General features: G+C 40.1%; 1 protein-coding gene across 5 annotated transcripts in view; it reads right to left on the reverse strand.

Moving 5' to 3' along the window:
• LOC124180219 (four and a half LIM domains protein 2) overlaps nucleotides 1-18,072 on the reverse strand; it is a 139,928-nt gene that overhangs the window by 79,465 nt on the left and 42,391 nt on the right. For 3 of the 5 annotated variants that reach the window (XM_046565525.1, XM_046565533.1, XM_046565458.1), the window contains one exon: nucleotides 12,978-13,067. In XM_046565525.1, the coding sequence (XP_046421481.1) occupies nucleotides 12,978-13,015 (38 nt within the window). In that variant the 5' untranslated portion in view covers nucleotides 13,016-13,067. Of the gene's footprint in view, nucleotides 1-1,067; nucleotides 1,109-12,977; nucleotides 13,068-18,072 lie in introns of those variants that run through there. The other 2 variants (XM_046565487.1, XM_046565506.1) reach the window with 2 other exon arrangements.

Raw genomic sequence — 18,072 nt, forward strand, 5'->3', positions numbered from 1 at the left:
AACGAATGCGAGATTGCAACTGTGGGTGAGTTTTGCGTGGGCTGATTTTCGATTGCAATTTTCAGAACGCCAGAAAACATGTTTTTGTTTGCCAGATTATTTCATGCAATAAATATAAATTTTAATGATTATTTTAATGATAATGATTATTGGTGATTTTTGGACATCCGTTTGATGATAACAGCAAAATCTATGCGTCAAATTTGACAAATAGCTTACATTGCTTGTTCGATGAATCGTGTTGTTGAATTTTTACTTGTAACGGAATTTCAATATCTTTGGAGAAATGCTATACGCAAATAAATTTTGGATGCTTGATTCTCGTTCGATAGAATTTATTGGGAAACCAGCAATATTATGATTAGCTTGTGTTGCAACATTTGAATCAATTGATCCCTTACCGGCATTGCTGATAATTAACATTCATTGAGCAGAAAATGAGGACAAAAATCGATACGACTTATCTTCGGCCGATGTAACGTCGAATATCGATCGTAAAGTACCAGAATTACCAAGTTTGGTCAAAACAGCGGCAACGCTTTAAGAAAATACGAACACTGTAAATGGTGAAAGTATGCAATTTAAAACTATTTTTAATGCGAGTTAAAAACAAACAAATTCTTGGGTAAAAAATAAGACAGAATAAAAAAAAAAAAAGCTTTCGAAAGCTTGAAAATCAATGCAATTGGACAAAAAATAGTACAACGAATAAACGCGTTGTACGGTTATACGAGAAAATGTCCATTATGTTCGATAAACCCAAACTAAATCGTTGTAAAAATAATTAATCTACTTTCGAGAGAAACAATAGTAATAACAAAAGCGTAGGCAGTTAAAAATTGTCGTACAAATTAAATTCTAAGGATGAAAATTTAGGCTATGACTAATTAGAAAAAGCCCGCACCGTTCCTTGTGAAATGCACAACAATATGGGTGCTTTTTTTGCCACGAAAATGACGTCGACGTCCGTGAAATGTTTTTAACGTCACACTTAACCGAACCGTCTTTCTACCAGACCGCAAACAATGTAACACATCGTGCATATCGTATGTTCGTTAGATTTTTACCTTGAGAAAAATTTGTCCAACTGCATATCCCGCGGACGAAAAGAAGAACTAATTCTCCTATTCTCCGATAGACCCTCCACCTTTTTCCTGACCGTAGTCATCCCCGATATTATCCTACACACCTTGGATTGTCGTTTGGCGCAGAAATGTCCGAGAGAAGAAATGAAAATGAGCGTACTTGGACTCGATTAAAAAGTTGACCGGGCAGGCACGTTGGGTGTATAAGGTTACCGATTCCCGAGACCAAGCATCGTCACGTTTCAAAAAACACGTAAGAAAAACATCGAGATGAAATATCCGCACATGCGTGAGCACAGAAGCTCTGAAGACCGCGAAGGCGACAACTCGTGCGAGACTGGAGCAACGGACCGACGGCGTTATAGTCAAAAATAACGAACCACTCGAAGATGTACTTAAAATCCGATAACAAAGAGGCAAGGCTTGCCGCAGCGAGCATGGAATCACGGACACGAGTCTATCTTAGAACGAACGCAGAATGCACCTGAAGCTAATTGAATCGCGCGTGTCTTTGAACGACGGCGGCTCAAGTACAGGACGCGATAACTTCAATTTGATGCCTTTCGAGAGTTTGCGTATCTTGAAGAGGGCAAATTGGCCGGATTACGAGTGACTGGCGTTACTCAGATGCGTATCTGAAATGAGAACGAAGTTAGCAACGTTACTGTAACGATACATGTTTGGGAAAAACTGCCGATTCGCACCTTTGTAACTTTTCCGAAATTTAGTAAACCGCTATAAACAAAATATACACTGATTCTGAGAAGCTAACTTCTTGAAAGTGATCCTAAAATTGGCCAACAATCAATGTTTCTCCCGATTTGTCATTACGTTAACGTTACCAAAAATGTTTCTTGGAAATTTACTAAAATTGTAATGGAAATTTTATTCTCTTATGTGTAGTAAATTTACGAACATTTATAACAGTGAGCTACGTACTGAGAGAAATTTTTAGTTCCGGTTACCGCTCGGTCCTCAACTATTTTCATTTTTTACCACAATCGAAAAATATAGTTCTAGGTAGAAAATGAAAATTAGTTTTCTAGCTGCTACCGGAAAGTCTAGTATCCGTTGCTATTCTTTCTCGTTACGATCGCTGTTACTAGATTTTCTTGTAACTGTTGCGAAAATTTAATGCTTGCGCAACGATAAATTGACGTTAAAGCCTTATTTAACTAAAAAAGTATAGTAAACCTCACACACTGATTTTGCGTTGCAATTACCAAAAAAGGATCAACGATATCGCAAAATGTTTACGAATACCTCGTTTTTCGTAATTCCAACAATATTCAAACAGTTGTTTTAACGATACCCGTTTGACTGAATTTTTCCAGTTACCGTAACAAATGAAATGTTTCTCAATGCAGCCTCGTTGTCTCAAGTGAGTTTGCGGTCCGAACGAATTTGACATCTTGTTATATTCCGTGCTTCTTAGATACCTCAATTTGTCAACGGTATACTAAACGCAGCCTGCATAGATTCCCCGGTTTTGTTTTCAGACAAAATAGATTAGCGTTACAATTCCTCACCGAGTTGACAGCTGCTCCAGATTTCTAACTCGACACTAGCCAAGTTATACGTATAGGTACAATATTTATACGTAGGTGGACAATATTATAACCGCTAAAACTATTCCGTGAAAGCATATATTCGATAAAGTGTCTTTCTTTGGAAACTGGCTAACCGAAGTCGACGACTTCACTTTTGGTTTCACATTCCATAAGTCACGATGGGGCTTCGATACTAGGGGTAATAATTTTATCAAGAGAATCCGAGTTTAGTGAGAACGTGCTTACGAATACAGTATTTGTTTATCTATCAACCAAATGAAAATGAATAAAAAAATAATAAAAAAAAAGAAAATACCAATAACAAAATCAATCTGGCTTCCTCGTCGGTTTCTCTAGGAAGTGTTTCTGTTTTTTTTTTTCTTTTACGACTTACACACGCGCTTGCTGATGTTTCAGTATTGAGGCACCAAACAGGTGGTTGGATGTAATAACCGGGGGAGTAATAAATTCGAGTTAAGGGGGCACGATTCATCTTGAGAGCGCGAAATCGAAACGATTTGCTATAACTTTCTACAACGAAAATAATCGACACTTAAGAATTAATGTGCTTTTCACTCCTTCCTCTGAGCTTTACTGACATGCGACATTTTTTTTTCTCAGAGGATAGGAAAGCGTTCCAATTTCAAACCACCGAAACGGACGTGTTCACCTTAATTAACTGGGTAAGGTTTCTTCTGGAACGTGTATCGAGTTATTTATTAATTAAAAGTTAATTGACGGCGCCGCAACGACCTTGTGTCGTACATTCCAAGCGAATAAATGCCGTCACTGACATTCCTCGTTGTGAAAGAAATCTTTTCGCGGTGTTTATTCTGTACTTTTTTTTTTTTATCTCGCACACGATACGAGATCCCGTTTTAAAATTGTTTTACAAAACACCGATTCGTCGTGATCTCGACATGTTTCAACTGTGCATCATTATTAAAATTAAATTATTCAAGTGCAAGCTCTTTTTTTTTTTTTATTGGATTTGATTTTCATTGTACGAGTGGTATTCCTGCAAACGTTCGGAATGTTGATAGAAAAATTTCTAAGACACGTTTTCACGCTTCGTTGTGCGACATCATTTTTCCCACGACTATCTTCACAGTCTTATCTCCGAATTTTTGGCCGAAAGCTTACGATTAGCAAATTACGAGAGCTGAAGTACTGGGTTACGAGTTATAACATACAACAGCGATAAACTGCAAGTTAACGTTATACTTCGTTACGGTAATGCAGTAAAAATTGGCGATCAATGTCCGAACTTGAAAAAAATCTATTTTACTTTCCTAGCAACAACTCAACGCTGTCTGGATTCACGATTGGACTCCGATGTTCTTTCGGACACGTTCGTACAGAGATAGAATTTTTTCGTCCTACACACTGGACTTCGCATTATAAGAGAATTATATCTTTGCCGATAAACTTTACGCATCCCCTTTATGATCCGTTAGCTTCCCTCTTTCACCGATGATTAAAAAGCACGAATTAGAGATGAGTAGGACCTTGAACCGTAACGATGATCTCATTTGTGAAACGTGGGCGTTTCGTGTCTGCTTAGTACTTACCTACCACCAGGAATTAAATTTTGACCGTTGGTTGACTTTCGTCGTAGTTCATGAATATTTTATCGATTCTTTATCTCGTCGACGTTTCAGAAGCATTTCAATATGAAAATTCCTTTCGTTTGTAATTCCGTTTCGACTCATCGTCAGCGCACCAGCATTGAAGAACAAGAATTGAATAGACGGTACGTATTATATAACTGAACATAAAAATACAAGATACACATTCCCTCCTCCTCAATCATGCGTCACGCGTCGATGTTAAGAAAATTTAGATACCCGGGTGCGCGTAGCACATTGTGTTGGTAAGAATCTACCTACTTCTCTCCTTTTTATCGCAGTGTCAGTCATAAACTATTGTTTACAGTGTCTAAAAACACTGGCTCGAAAATAGAATCTTGAGAATGAGAACTCCAGGAGTCAACACCGACCAGTTATTTTCAAAAATATGCAAGTAAAAGAATTTCCTATTCCCACAGGTACGCTTTCAGACCGGCTTACGGTTACGGTCTGGTCTCGGACCCATGAAGCAACCGAGTCTGCCTCCTCCACAATAAAAGAACAGCGTCCAGATCGCAGGATAAGCTTGAAAAGTGGTCCGGCTTGATGAATCGCACCGATATTTTACACCGCCAATGAATATTGAACTTGCTCTACAGTTTACGCAAAATTAACATTTATCTTATCGCATACACACCGCTACTTTACCCGTTTCAACAATGTTTTATGTTTATACGTTTTAATTTTTCTCTCCTAGTTTGATTCGTCGTAAGCGTTTAGGAGGATGATCTTTAACCACCGCACGATTCTAAATCACTTATAAAATTGGACATTCCTATTGCTGCACACATTTTAAATCACACGTCACGTTTAACTCGGTACCTACTTTAAAAAAAAAACGAAGGATTACTGTAAGTTGTCACAGCAAGATGCGCAACTCTCTACAGCTGCAGTCACGGTATAAAATAAATAAATACCGAGCTGTTGACTAAAGTGTTCCCGAGGAAAAAAAAAAAAATGAAAAACAAACATACAAAGTACTCTACGCATGTAGAGTCCAATTTAAAGTCATGACGTTATTTTAATCCTAGGTACGTCATACGTCGGAAAAAAAATTTACGAACCATTCAAACTACCATTCTTATTATTCTTTCAGGTAAATTGAGTTGTCAAAATACCGGATATCAGTTTCGTCTCTATTGAAACAATATCGATTAGTCACCACGTCACCGTAACATACCCATTACCCTCGAAAAAGCTTTCACTCGACGCATTGGAACCAGACGATAATTTTTGACGACACTGCGAGTGTGAGAAACAAACGGTTTCTTTTTTTTTTTCTTTCTTTTTTTCTTCGAGCAATAAAACGCGTCGCGACGTTGAGACTCTTCCAAGAAACCGCAACTGCACGCAGAACGAGCGTTTGCCGAGCACAAACCGAGACGCTCTTCGGAGTAAGTATTTAACTCAGCGACTAGAATCGAAGTCAGAGAATTAGTACCTAGCATAGACGTATGGCACGGAATGACTCAAGCGTTCGCATCTCGCTTGGAACTTGGAACGGTGTAAAATGGGAGTGTTAGGTGGTCGCTACGTAGGATGACAGATACGTTTAGAATCGAACACATGCAAAATGGCGCGCACTTAGTTGCGTTCTCCTGTAAGGTGTGATTCTTTGACGATAAGCCCTCGAGGCGTTTTTTACGTTGACGGGGAAAGAGATGCCTTGGAAAAACCGCGGTCGTGATAATAATGAGGGACACGCGGTGCGGTGAAAAAAGGCGTTTTGCACGAGATCGACGCGTCGGTTCCAAACCGTCTTCACGGTGTTTAGTGTTGATAAACTTGACTCGAAACCTTCGGGTTTGCGCGCGCGGATTTCCGTTCATCAAGGTTCACCGCGCGGAAAAGTTTACAGTCATTCAAGAGCAACGATCTCTCGGTTTGAATCGAGGAATGTCTGATCCACCGGAAATCGTCTGACGGGCTTTAAAGTGAGAGTATAACAAGATATGACTGGCCGTAAATGTATGCGGTTTTATCAAAGAAAACCTCACGATGTTTAGCTCTTCGGGTATTTTAATCGTTATTTTTAACCGACAACGAATTCGATTGTATCGGTATAACTCAATGCGTGTGTACGATGTAATAGCAGAAAAGTATGCAAGAGGAAAGTTTATACACAATCCCACTAGATACAAACCAAAAATAAGATTTTATTTAAATACGAATACTATTATGAAGAATTTATTCACTCGAAACAAAAGTTTATTTGATCGAATGAAATTTCATTTGATGGTGAATAAATTTCAAGCTCGCAAGCTCGGGGTAAATAAATTATCTAATTATAGGTTCATATTCGAATGGAATATATTTGTTTCGGGCAAACTCAAACAAACGTATTTTCTGAATGTAGAGTGAAGATTCTTTATTTAGGCGGGACTCGGAAATATAATTTCTAAAAACGCTAATTAGATTAGCAGGGCACAGGTGGTGGGCACCGTTCCGAACTGTCGTCGGTTTACTCGACTTTTCAGACGTCGTCGGACTCGGACAAAGAGTTGTTGTGGGAAGAGCGGTGAGAGCAGGGTTCTATGGAATGGAGAAGAAATTTAAAAGAACACGGCGGAGGCTGTCTTGTAGAAAATATCGTAGAATGAACGAAAAGACGAGGATGATACCGGCAGAGTGGCCTCCCTCAAGGAATGGCCTCTGTTTACTCACTGCATAACTGACTGAAAGGCCGGGACTGTTACTAATTTTTTTCACTCTCCATCGTAATTTTTCTCAACGAGCTTGTAGAAACGGCAAGTAAAAAGCACAAGGTGCAAGACCGTCTTGAATCGAATTGGTTGGGACTTTACCCGGGAATATCTAAACAGCGATGACTGCAAGTGTTATCATCCCTCTCATCCCTCTCGCCCATCGACCAAATGCGCACAGACCTCCGCTAATTGAAGGAACGCTTCGTTAAGCCAACTTTTAACGAGGATGTGAGGTAAATGACCCCGGAATTAAAATTCGTCCATTAACGGTATAATTGCGTTAGAGTGAATAGGTGTTTTTCGATATTACACGTTTTCTAGCAACTTGTAGGTTTTACACTTTTATTCCAGTATCTGACCACGTGTCGAACGTGATCTACCAAACGCTTTATAACTGCTGAGATAATTTACCGTCAAAGTAAGAGCATCTGCAGCGAAGGATCACTGTACGGGAATTTCTGAAACGTTGATCTGTTCCAATTGACTACTGTGTCATTTTTCTTTGAACTCACTAGTTTAATGCCAAACGACCCAAGACTCTAGTAACAATTGATGTTGTTCTTCAAGACACTTACGACTTGGAACGAGTGTCTCTTACATTAATAACCCAATCTGAGCTTTCTGACTACTCAGCCCTTTAAACATACACGTACGCACTCTTTAAGGGTTCAAACGTTCCTAAATTCGATCAAATCCTGTCGTTCAGTGACGAGTCACGCTGATTGGCGCTTTGTGTCATATTCAATTCAAACGCACACAACAGGGTAATAAGGCTGGTGAAAGTCGCTACAGTTCGCTCTTTGACCCTTGTACCGTAGACGCTTGATCGACGCGTGGCTTTATCTACTTTCCATCCCATCGAGAAATGCTTTTGCTCCGTCAATTTACGAAGCTGAAGCTTGCAGCCAGAGTTACCGGGCAAACGCGTTAAGCTTTTTGGAAATATAAAAAATGCAGTTCAGTTTTATCCTCATAATTCAAAGTACATATTTCACAAAATTTTCATTTTTGGACTTTACATCCTTGTTCGAATGAACATTGGAACGTTTGGCTGCTAATTCCGGCTGCTACTTTCAACCTCGTCGTCAATTTTTCTCACGAGTTTAAAGTGCAAGTGTCGATACCGTGCTTTCCTAGAGCAATCTTCCAATACACGCTCGGATAAGGGATTCAGTGTGATTGTATGAAAGGTCCTTAATTGGATAAGTCGACGAGGTCACTCGATACTGTTTACATGACCGAATGTTTACCCACCGAGCAATTAGCTCTAACAGCTTCGCTGATGGATCGGCATTTCGTCAATACACCGTCGTTTCGCGTTTATGGTATGACTCCATATCACTCGTCGCCTGTTGTTCTCTTGCTCTTTTCCGAACACCTCAACCGGAACTTGTGCAGTTATTCCTCTAGCCTCACATATGTCAGTTAATAACTTTTCAACCAAACTTCAGCAACGTTTATACTGGAAACTACGGATTCGCGCAAACTGTTGACGTGAAAAAGTATAACTCGTGTGTTCGTGACAGCTTACCTCACGGTGCGTAACGCATTTTCCACGCACCCTTACAACCTGTGCGCACCGCCCAACAGTCCGAAATAAACTGGACCTGACCGCTGCTTCTAGAATTTAAAGTTTGGCGAGCGAAACGCGGGATTCGCACGCGTTCGCAAATAGCCTGATTGAAAAACGGAAATAGAAAATTAAAATAGGAGTTAAAAGATGCGTGAAAATTATTCCGCACCCTCGGTACTACTAATTGTCACGGAAATAATACGTTGGTAAATTCGCTCAGGCATACCTGTGTACGTTATTGTGATACATATTTCGCAGCTGGTGCCAAATTGTCGCTACGATTCAAACGGTTTTCAAAATAAAACGAAAGTCGAACAGGATGTAACGGAAAATAAATTTTTTAATAAAAACCGATTGATACAACTCGTCTGCCAAACGTGACTGAACGGAAAGCCGGCAAATGTCTAAACAAACGTCAGCCGGACGTTAACTTACGCGGAAAATATAAAAATTGATATCGCGTTTCAATCGCAACTCAGAATCTCGTTGCGGTTCAGCTGATTTTATATTGTTATAGGTATAGGTACATAAATTCGTATACGATTCGGTGTCGTTGCGGCGATGTGGTCTGATTTCAGTCAGCTAAATAGCATGCTGTAAAACTATAAATACCGAGCACGTGGTTTCACTGGAGTCGACGAAAGAGAAGTGGTCGATTTAAAAAGAGTGGTTTAAACGGTCGACTGCCAAGTCAAGGAGTGTATGTATAGACGTCAAAGAGGAGCAGGAGTATTGGGACAAAAACAAAAGAAAAAAAAAAAAATACGACCTTTTGGCACATCAGTTGAATTACAGCTACTCGGTTGTAAGTCGTCGGAAATTTTTTTAACACGGTAATCATGCGCAAACGAGATATTTTCAATTCTTTATCCGTATCGACATCAAATTCTTTAGTCAAAGAAAAAATCAGTTGTATAAAATCAAGTCGACCGCTGCGCGGATTTTCCATGTTTTCGTTTCTAATTGTTGAAATCCAGACCATTTTCAGATGTACATGATAGAGTTCTTTGACGTTGCAGAAAGTACCCTGGATTGATCATTTCTTTTTAACAAAATTTCCACGACTTGTAAATTTCAATTTGGCTACAATTGTTAAAACTGAATACCGACGTGTGAAAATATTTACAAGTACATTCGGTCCCTAAGGCAATTCGTCTAAACAGCTAAAGACCAAAGTGTCTGAAATCTAAGCACCGAGTTGACCTAATTTCTTGTAACAATAGCTCTTTGACTCAATTCGACCACGAGACATTCCGTCTTATAAACAGACTCTGTACTTGGATGGATTTACTTGAATTAGGAATCGCTCTAATTATTCAGCAATGATTCGCCAGAAAATCTGCACCTACTCTGAATCTCACTTGTCACCAAAAATCCTAAACAATTAATCGCTAAGATTAATCAAAATTTCCTAACGTTTGAGCATAAAAAAATTATTCAACCAGCAAATGAACAATTACATGATTAAAATTAGTTTATGGTCAATGCATATTGATACTAGCTAAATTATTGTACGCAAAAGGAAATATCAACTATCAAAAAGGTTCGATAAACACACATCGAACGTAATAAAAAAATTTGGACGGTCTCTAGCTTTCTCAGGCTAACAAATTACTCCTGTTAGAATTATTCAAATAGCCACTACTACGCGAGATTATGCGGATTGCAGTCCGGCGTCTAGAAAGTAGATGAGGTATGCTCTAACCTGCCAAATGCGCAACTGGGCAGAAAATTATGATATAAATTTTGTCTAGCGGTAAAGTCAGGCGTTTCAGAGCCCCCGCTTCAAATCCCTCTGAAATTCGTCACGGCTCGAGATGTGACGTCGTAAATTTACAGCCCCACGTCTGAATTTAACCAGCATCCGTGGTACAGGAAGAAAGCTGTACCAACGAAGTGGGAAATTTTTTTTTTTTTTTTCTTTCTACTCTGGCAGAGAGAACAACAACGGTTTGCGCTCGGTGACAAACGTTCCAATTGAACATAGTTTGCGGTAACACTTACACACGATGCAGCAGCAAAGTAACTCTGCACAGCAGTTGAATTTACCGCATCCTTATTAACACCGCTCAATTGTCCAGTCGGGCGCCGATACGAAGTGAAAATGAAACATGGCGCAAACAGCTGCTGCAAATCGGTCAACGCAGCAATCTTTGAAACGAATCAACGGAGGTTACAAGTTACGATCCATCGAATGGTACGACGAATTGCCTCGCTTGATACACGAGGGGAATCTATTTTTGACGTATCTACACTTTTTATCGTTATGGTGGATTTGCGTACAAGTGCGAGGAAAGTATCAGACCTCCAGATCATGGATTTTGCTGAAACTTCCAGGGGTGTTTCTTTAGCCCAATGGTTGGGACTTCTCATGGTTGAATTTATTCATTGGGCCTTAATTTGTTCAATTTACGACAGATCGGGTTGTCGGAAATTCACAGTTTAAAGTAAGAACCTATCACCAAGACTGAAACAGAGGACAAGAAAAATTGATATTTAAGGAAAAAGTCTACAACAGGTTTCGTTTATTGCGGAATTTCATTCATCGTACTGCCAATTTAGTCAATGTTGACCCGAGTGAAAAGAGGTCCAATGGATGAAGCTACACACGAGAAGCTCTATATTTTGGTGTAAAAAACACCCCTAAAAGTTTCAGCAAAATCCGTGATCCCGAGGTCTGACACTCTCGTTGTTGGTTAAGCTCGTATGTCCAGTTGGGGATTTCGGAGTATCAGAGAGCACTGTACTGGAAATGAGTTGATTGAATTCAATTAACGTTCTTGCATACGATTAATCGACAGTGAGAGTGTTTCAATGTTCACAGCTTAATCCGTTATGCTCCCTTTTTTATTACACTTTGTTTTCGTTGTTTCTTTTTTTCGTCGAAACCTGGAAAGCCAGAAGCCGGTTATAACCTACGGTGAAACATTTTATACATACGAGAACATGAAGTGAAACTAGAGAAGGAAATTAAGCTTATAACGACGGTACGGAGACAGCCACGCAACAGCTGCAATAATTCTCCCTTCTTCACGTTTTGAATAATCTCCTTTCCTCCTACGGTTTTCGAACTGATATTTACGTATTTTCAATGATGAACAAAAGATAACCATCATTGCTTGTTTGAAAGTCTTCGACATGTATACCTAATCGCAGCTTGTTGATGAAGAAGAAAACAAAAGTAATAACCAACCACAAAAAGAAATCATGTGCATGCTTTCCATAGAAATGCATAGTTAATGTTTTCGCAAAAATGCTCTAGATCTAACAGACTGTTGAACTCGCCTGATATTATTACAGTGCGGTGTAATATCTGCTGGTATTGCATCGCATGATTCCGTAAATGATCTCCCCGTCTTGTATTTTACCATTATTAAGTTGTGGTGTACGAGTAGTGTAGGTTAGATGAAGATGCCGCAATGCCTCTCGCTTCTCGCAGCAGTTCCTGCAGCATCACAGCATGATTCAACACTTCATTCGCCTATTTCCCGGAGCCGCTATGATTGCCTGCAACGAACGTCTCAGCTGCAGCAGCAGATTTCTAACCGTAAATTTTGCGGTAAAACACCTCGGTAGGATGAAATTTCCAGATTACGTAGGTATGAACTTAATTATACACCTATTTACCGAGGTACGTGTAATATTTCCAAGCCGTTTCCCACCAGCGGAGACCACTCGACGTCGAACCCAACGTAACACGTATGCATGTTGTATCTGAGAAACGCCTGTCGCACAACACGCCAATGTCAGTTGGGTTGCAGGCACTGCAGGCGTCGCTTGCGTCCGCGATTCTGCGACGAGTCATTCTACACGTCATCGTCGGCAAAATTTGAGATTTAAGCTCGTCGGCAAAAAGGATTTAGCGATAAAACGTACAAAGCAGAATCGTTCTCCGGGAAGTCCGAATTAATCACATAATATATCGACCCTTGTGGTTATTCATGGAAAGAAGGATTGAGTGGTGCGTACACTGTACATTAAAAAGTTTTTTCCCTGCATTATTACCGATTCTACAATTCTGGTTAAAGGCTTGCTATTACAGAAAGCCTGTTTGTTACCTGCCGACTCTTTCTGTCACTTATCCGTCAAGTGAGATGCGCGATTCGATCTCCGCATCTCTGAGGACGAGCAGTTCCGAACGAGGAAAAAACATTGTTCGGAATGACATTGACCTGTACGATTGGTTAGGTCAACGAAGAGTTCCCGATCACGGAAGTCTTCAATTCTCATGACTGACAGCAGGAAGTTGCAGGGAAGACAGCCGTATCGGGTAACTACGGAGGCCTCTTTCGATTTCCCGCAACTTCCTTCCTTATTCAGATAACTTTCAAGGATATCGAAACGGGCCGAGTGACGTTTGGTTGTAACATTTAACCTCTGACGAACGATGATAAGTCGATTCTACAGTTATACTTATTGTTCGAATAGATGAAGACTCACCTCCAAGTATGCTGAAGAAAACCGGAACAGGCATCTTCGCACTTTAAACAAGGTTGACCCTTGTCGATGTCCGTGATTTGCGCCCCCTAAAAATAAAGAGTTTTTCATTAAAATTCGGAAAATAGAATATGCCACGAGGCTAGGTGACGGTAGCCGGCTCAAAACTACCGTAGACATGTCGTTCGTTTTACTGCCTGCAGTTATACTTGCATTATTCCACCAATTGTGAAATAGTGAAAGGATTAACGTACAACGACCACTTGTCAAAAAGTATAAAAGTATAACTTGATAATATACCAGCTGGTCTGCGCAACTTTTTGATCATCACCGTTGGGTAAAATTGACACAGTAAATATATTTCCGTACGGCATTCGGAATATTGAGTTTCGGGCTACTTGCCACCTGTCTTGGCTCAATGTCAAGTGTTTCTTTTCCCCTTGTTTCTTCTTTTTTTCGCCTCTACCTAAATCTCAACCGAATTTAGTCGTGTCTCTTAGTCACCAAATCACTCATCGTTTGGTTTCGATCGCTTTCGCCATGCGTGAAACGAGCGACTTGTTAAACGGACCAGAATGAAAGACACGATCATCGATATGAAAAACTGAAAATATCATCCTTCCTACTTCTCTGCTGCTTACCCTAAGGATTATTCGATCTTGCAATAATTAGACTTGAGCCTTGCGCGTGAAGCTCACAAATAGACTATCATAAAAGAAGGTCCGGAACGCATGCATCATGGAGGATGATTCAGAATATTCGAGATTGCATTGCGTGTGGATATTTAGCTCAAGCGCTGCGTATCTACATATAGCAGATTCCTGACCTAGACAAAAGTAAATTATGTACAGCTCTTCAGAAATTAGTCACAGGTCTCTTCGCATTCTTGAACTCCGTCCAAGCGGTTCAGGCATTTGATGGTGGATGCGTGCGTTCCCGTACATCTTGTTACACTTCAGCATGTCCCTGCGGTTACACGGTAGAGGTTTTAAATTTCCAGAAAATTCCATGAATCTTAACGTACCAACTCCACTCACTTCCCCGATCGCTACAAGGTAAGGAGTGAACCGAGGTCGAAGTAAGTAACGTTAACGTCACCGAACGTCGGGAAGCTATTCATTATTTTACAATTTCAGAATGACTTTCAAGGAGTTGGCTTTTGAAAAATGTGGATATGTTTGGTTCAGTATGGTTTACTAAATTTCATACAGTTTTAATGGTTCGAAGTGACGATTTGTCCTCAACATGCATCGTTACAGTAACTTCAGCCACATGGAGTGAAGTCGTTTGAATTTTCTGCGACCAGTAGTTAGTTATCTGCTACTAACTATGAATATCGTTATACCATATTTTCAAACATTATAGAATTGTTCCAAGGAAGATTCGGAATACTTGAAGTTGCTGAAAAATTAACGCATCGAAGAGATACTGGATTCTATTCTCGAGAAATAAATATTTCCTAAATACGTTACGTACAAATGAAAGAAAGCGCTTCAAGAGATTGCGAAAATGAAATAACGAAGAACACGTTCGTAACAGTTGACACGTTGACACTGTTTAAATTGCGAGAATTGATCTCGAAGCTTGAACGTTAAAAAGATGAATGCGCTGACTTGAACACTTTTAAGAAAAATTTCCGGTATTTCTCTACAGAATAATAATCCCAAGATGCCCAGGTTTTATATGTACGTACGCGTAATCCTCTTTATGCGCAGGATGTACAAAGTATCAGGATTATAAACGGCAGTATTTAAGTACGTGGGTGGATGCAAAATCCTCCGCATAATTCTTGCTCCCCTCTCTGACATATATGCGACAGCGTTCCCTTACGAGTTGTTTCCTTCCTTTTTTTTCGGTTTCTTTTTTCTACATTTATTTTTAATGACAGAGAGAAATTTCTCCTTGGGCTGAGTTAAAATAGTGAGCTGCTGGAGGATTAATCGTTTTCAGAGAATAAGATATCTTCGCAATGTGGCGGCAGAGCACAGAACCGCAACGTTGGTCTTTCAGCTTCGTTAATGTAACCGCGGTCTTGTCGCAGCTTAACGTAGAGTAAAGTAACAAGCGATAATGCCAATCGTTCAAGTCACCTCAAGCGTGAAGCGAACGACAATAATTATCACGGTAACCGTTTTATGGCAACTTGGTTAAGAGTCACATTATAAATACGAGCTCAATTATTGCGTTACTTTTTAACACATTTTATATTCGGTTTTTATACGGGCTTCTTGTTATTTATCCCGTGTATTATACGGCCTCTTATTTTCACCGCTGATATTTTATCACTCGTTGAATTCAGCTCTCCGGGTACTCAGAGATTGACTACAATAAGCTGTGCGTTTCACGTAATGAAAATATTTCTACAGGGAATAATAGAGCTAATTAGAGTTAGCATAGAACTAGGGAACGCTGGCTCGATGTCGCGAGATAAAGCCAAAATCAGTTTGTGCTGTTTAATCAAAGCGAACAGAGTGACTGTCAATGAGTACCAATTGTGAAAAGCCAATACTCGATCGCCGAGTGACGTTATTCGCTTATATAATTTGATTTTCGCTCGATTCTCAAGGGTACAACAGCGTCAACGTGTAGAATCAATATGCGTCAGAAGGATGACCACTGAAAACATATCTGCGCATCATAAATCAAACTGATCATTAATCGTTTGACAGAGATTTAGGAAATAATAACCGCAGATTCGAGTAAACCGTGTTCAGAACGCGTGTTCCGAGAAAAATGTCACTCTTTGACCGTCGGCTGTAGATTATCGCGATTCGTAGAATAAATCCAGCGTTACAACTTCGTTTGACGGAAAAAAAAGATAGCAATGACGTCACAAGGTTCTCAACAGCATACACACGCACATGACCAAGGTTTCAAGGTAGGGGACACATCTGAGGATAGCGATCCTTAGCTGGTTCGACGTGTGACGTCATCTCACCTGAGATGCAAAGTGGATGGACATAAATCCGTTCCGCTGTTGTAAAAAAAGGAATTTGAAAACAAGCGAGACATAAGCGGGTAAAGATAAAAGTGGCTACTGGGTACGAGCTACTAGAACCGAGATTATAGACTGGTTCGGATCACACACAAGGATTGAGAATAGGGATCGGAGAAAGAAAAACGTTTCGATCTGCTGCAGGACGTCGGTAACAGCGGTCGAAGACAACCTTGAAATACCAGTTCAACCGGAGCTGTGAATATGCCTTGCTTGGTTCGCAGGTACGCTTAACTAGTACTTATACAATAACAGGGTACAGTCAGGGGATAGTGGGCAAAACCAACCACTTTGTTTCAAAGACTTAATGTGTCTCAGTAAAATGGAATACAATGAGCTATGTTTTGCTTACGTAGATAAGTACGCTCGTTCTACACCCTGCGATGCTTTTTTCCCAAGTTGGATTTCACACGTTCTAGCTACGTAAAACGTATCCTGTTCAGTGCAGCATTGGGTCCCCTTTTCAATTCTGCATCGCTGGGTAGAAGGAACTTGGAGCAAAGAAGAACCATGTTCTGGACAAAGGGAATTTATGAACTGTTGGAAAAAGTAATCGGCGCTTCAGAAGTCTAAAAGCCAAGATTCTTGTCCGTGATGTCTCGCTTTGAGTTTTAATTGCCGTTTCCAATGCAGACAAAATAGTTTGACGCAAAAAGATAAAGGTTCAAATTATGATACTAAAAAGCCAGTACAGTCAATCAGTCAAAATCTGCTGGCTTGTACAATGATGACATGATGCAAACTACGGTGAACTAAGAATAAGGAATCAATATCATGAGTACATGATTACACTGATATTGACAATTTCAGTGAGAACATATTGTTGCTAGCAGACGAGTCCAAAATCTAACCCAAGTTGCATAATACACTTGGTACAAAATATCCAAATGGTTCCTTTGATCCAAGTCACGCCTGCGTCATGGACGGTACATACGAGTGCAATACTTCCTCGAGGGGATAAAAGTGCACGCTTGGTGCGATTCGAACGGTGGCGTGTAAAATAAAAAGCGTGAAGCAGCCTGATCACTTTGCATAAAATCTATAAATAAACCGACCGCAGGTATAAAAACCATAAAATGCAAGCACCATTACGTCGAATATTACGCGTGCAATACCTGGCATATTATCGATAAGGTTAAGTACGGGGGGTGTTTTTACAGCCCCCCGAGATTCCAAGGCGAAACGATTCGAGTGCCGCGTATAAACTTACTGGCGTAAAATGTCCAGTGCCATGACACATCGAATCACGTCCGGTGGTACAAACAAACTTTTACTTTCTACTGCTCCTGCTCCTACAGCTGCTGTTGCTGCTGCTGCTACCACCGCTGCTTGTCCGGATAGAAAAATAAAAACACAAAGAAAAAAGCGAGTGTAGGTACCTACAATCACCCGTGAGATTAATCTTTCTTGCACAATCGCTGGATAGACATGCTCCAATTTCGTTGCGACAAAGAGACTTGTCTCCGGCAGACTAATCGTGCAACTATAAATCGTGCGATTGATTTCGCATGCTCGAAGCTCATGGTGAACGTATACCGACTACTCACGTATATCCAATTGATGGCATGTGAATCACGTGCATCATGTACATTTATATCCACTGCAACCTAGCTACCGACATTTGTTGATCTTTCGGTACCTATTGCGATGCCCAAATTGCCATAGATTACAGTAGATCGCTTTCCTCGTGTGGCTATAAAACTACAAGTTATACTGCAACGTGTTCACGTATCGAAGTTTTTTTTAATGTTCACCTGACATTTCGAAAAAGTTCAAACCACAGACCGTCGAGGTAGAAATTTATTTTTATCAGAATGAGGTGAAGAAGTGAAATTAGGAATTTCGTGTTAAACGAATAAACTGTGCTAACGGTAAACTGTACAAATGTCATAAGCAAATACGCACATTCTGAACAATTTTCGTACAAAACTTACACGCGTTGATGCAAGAATACATACAGTACCTTAAATACAATTATTTGAAAAATGCGGTGAGAATCACCACAAACCAGACACCGTAAAAAATTAAATCTCTCTATTGATAAGTTTCAGTCGCAATCATAGGAATTCGTTCCATTCAATTTCAAGTATGCATCGAAT

The sequence above is a fragment of the Neodiprion fabricii genome, chromosome 1 (assembly GCF_021155785.1).
Source record: "Neodiprion fabricii isolate iyNeoFabr1 chromosome 1, iyNeoFabr1.1, whole genome shotgun sequence".
Classification (NCBI taxonomy): domain Eukaryota; kingdom Metazoa; phylum Arthropoda; class Insecta; order Hymenoptera; family Diprionidae; genus Neodiprion; species Neodiprion fabricii.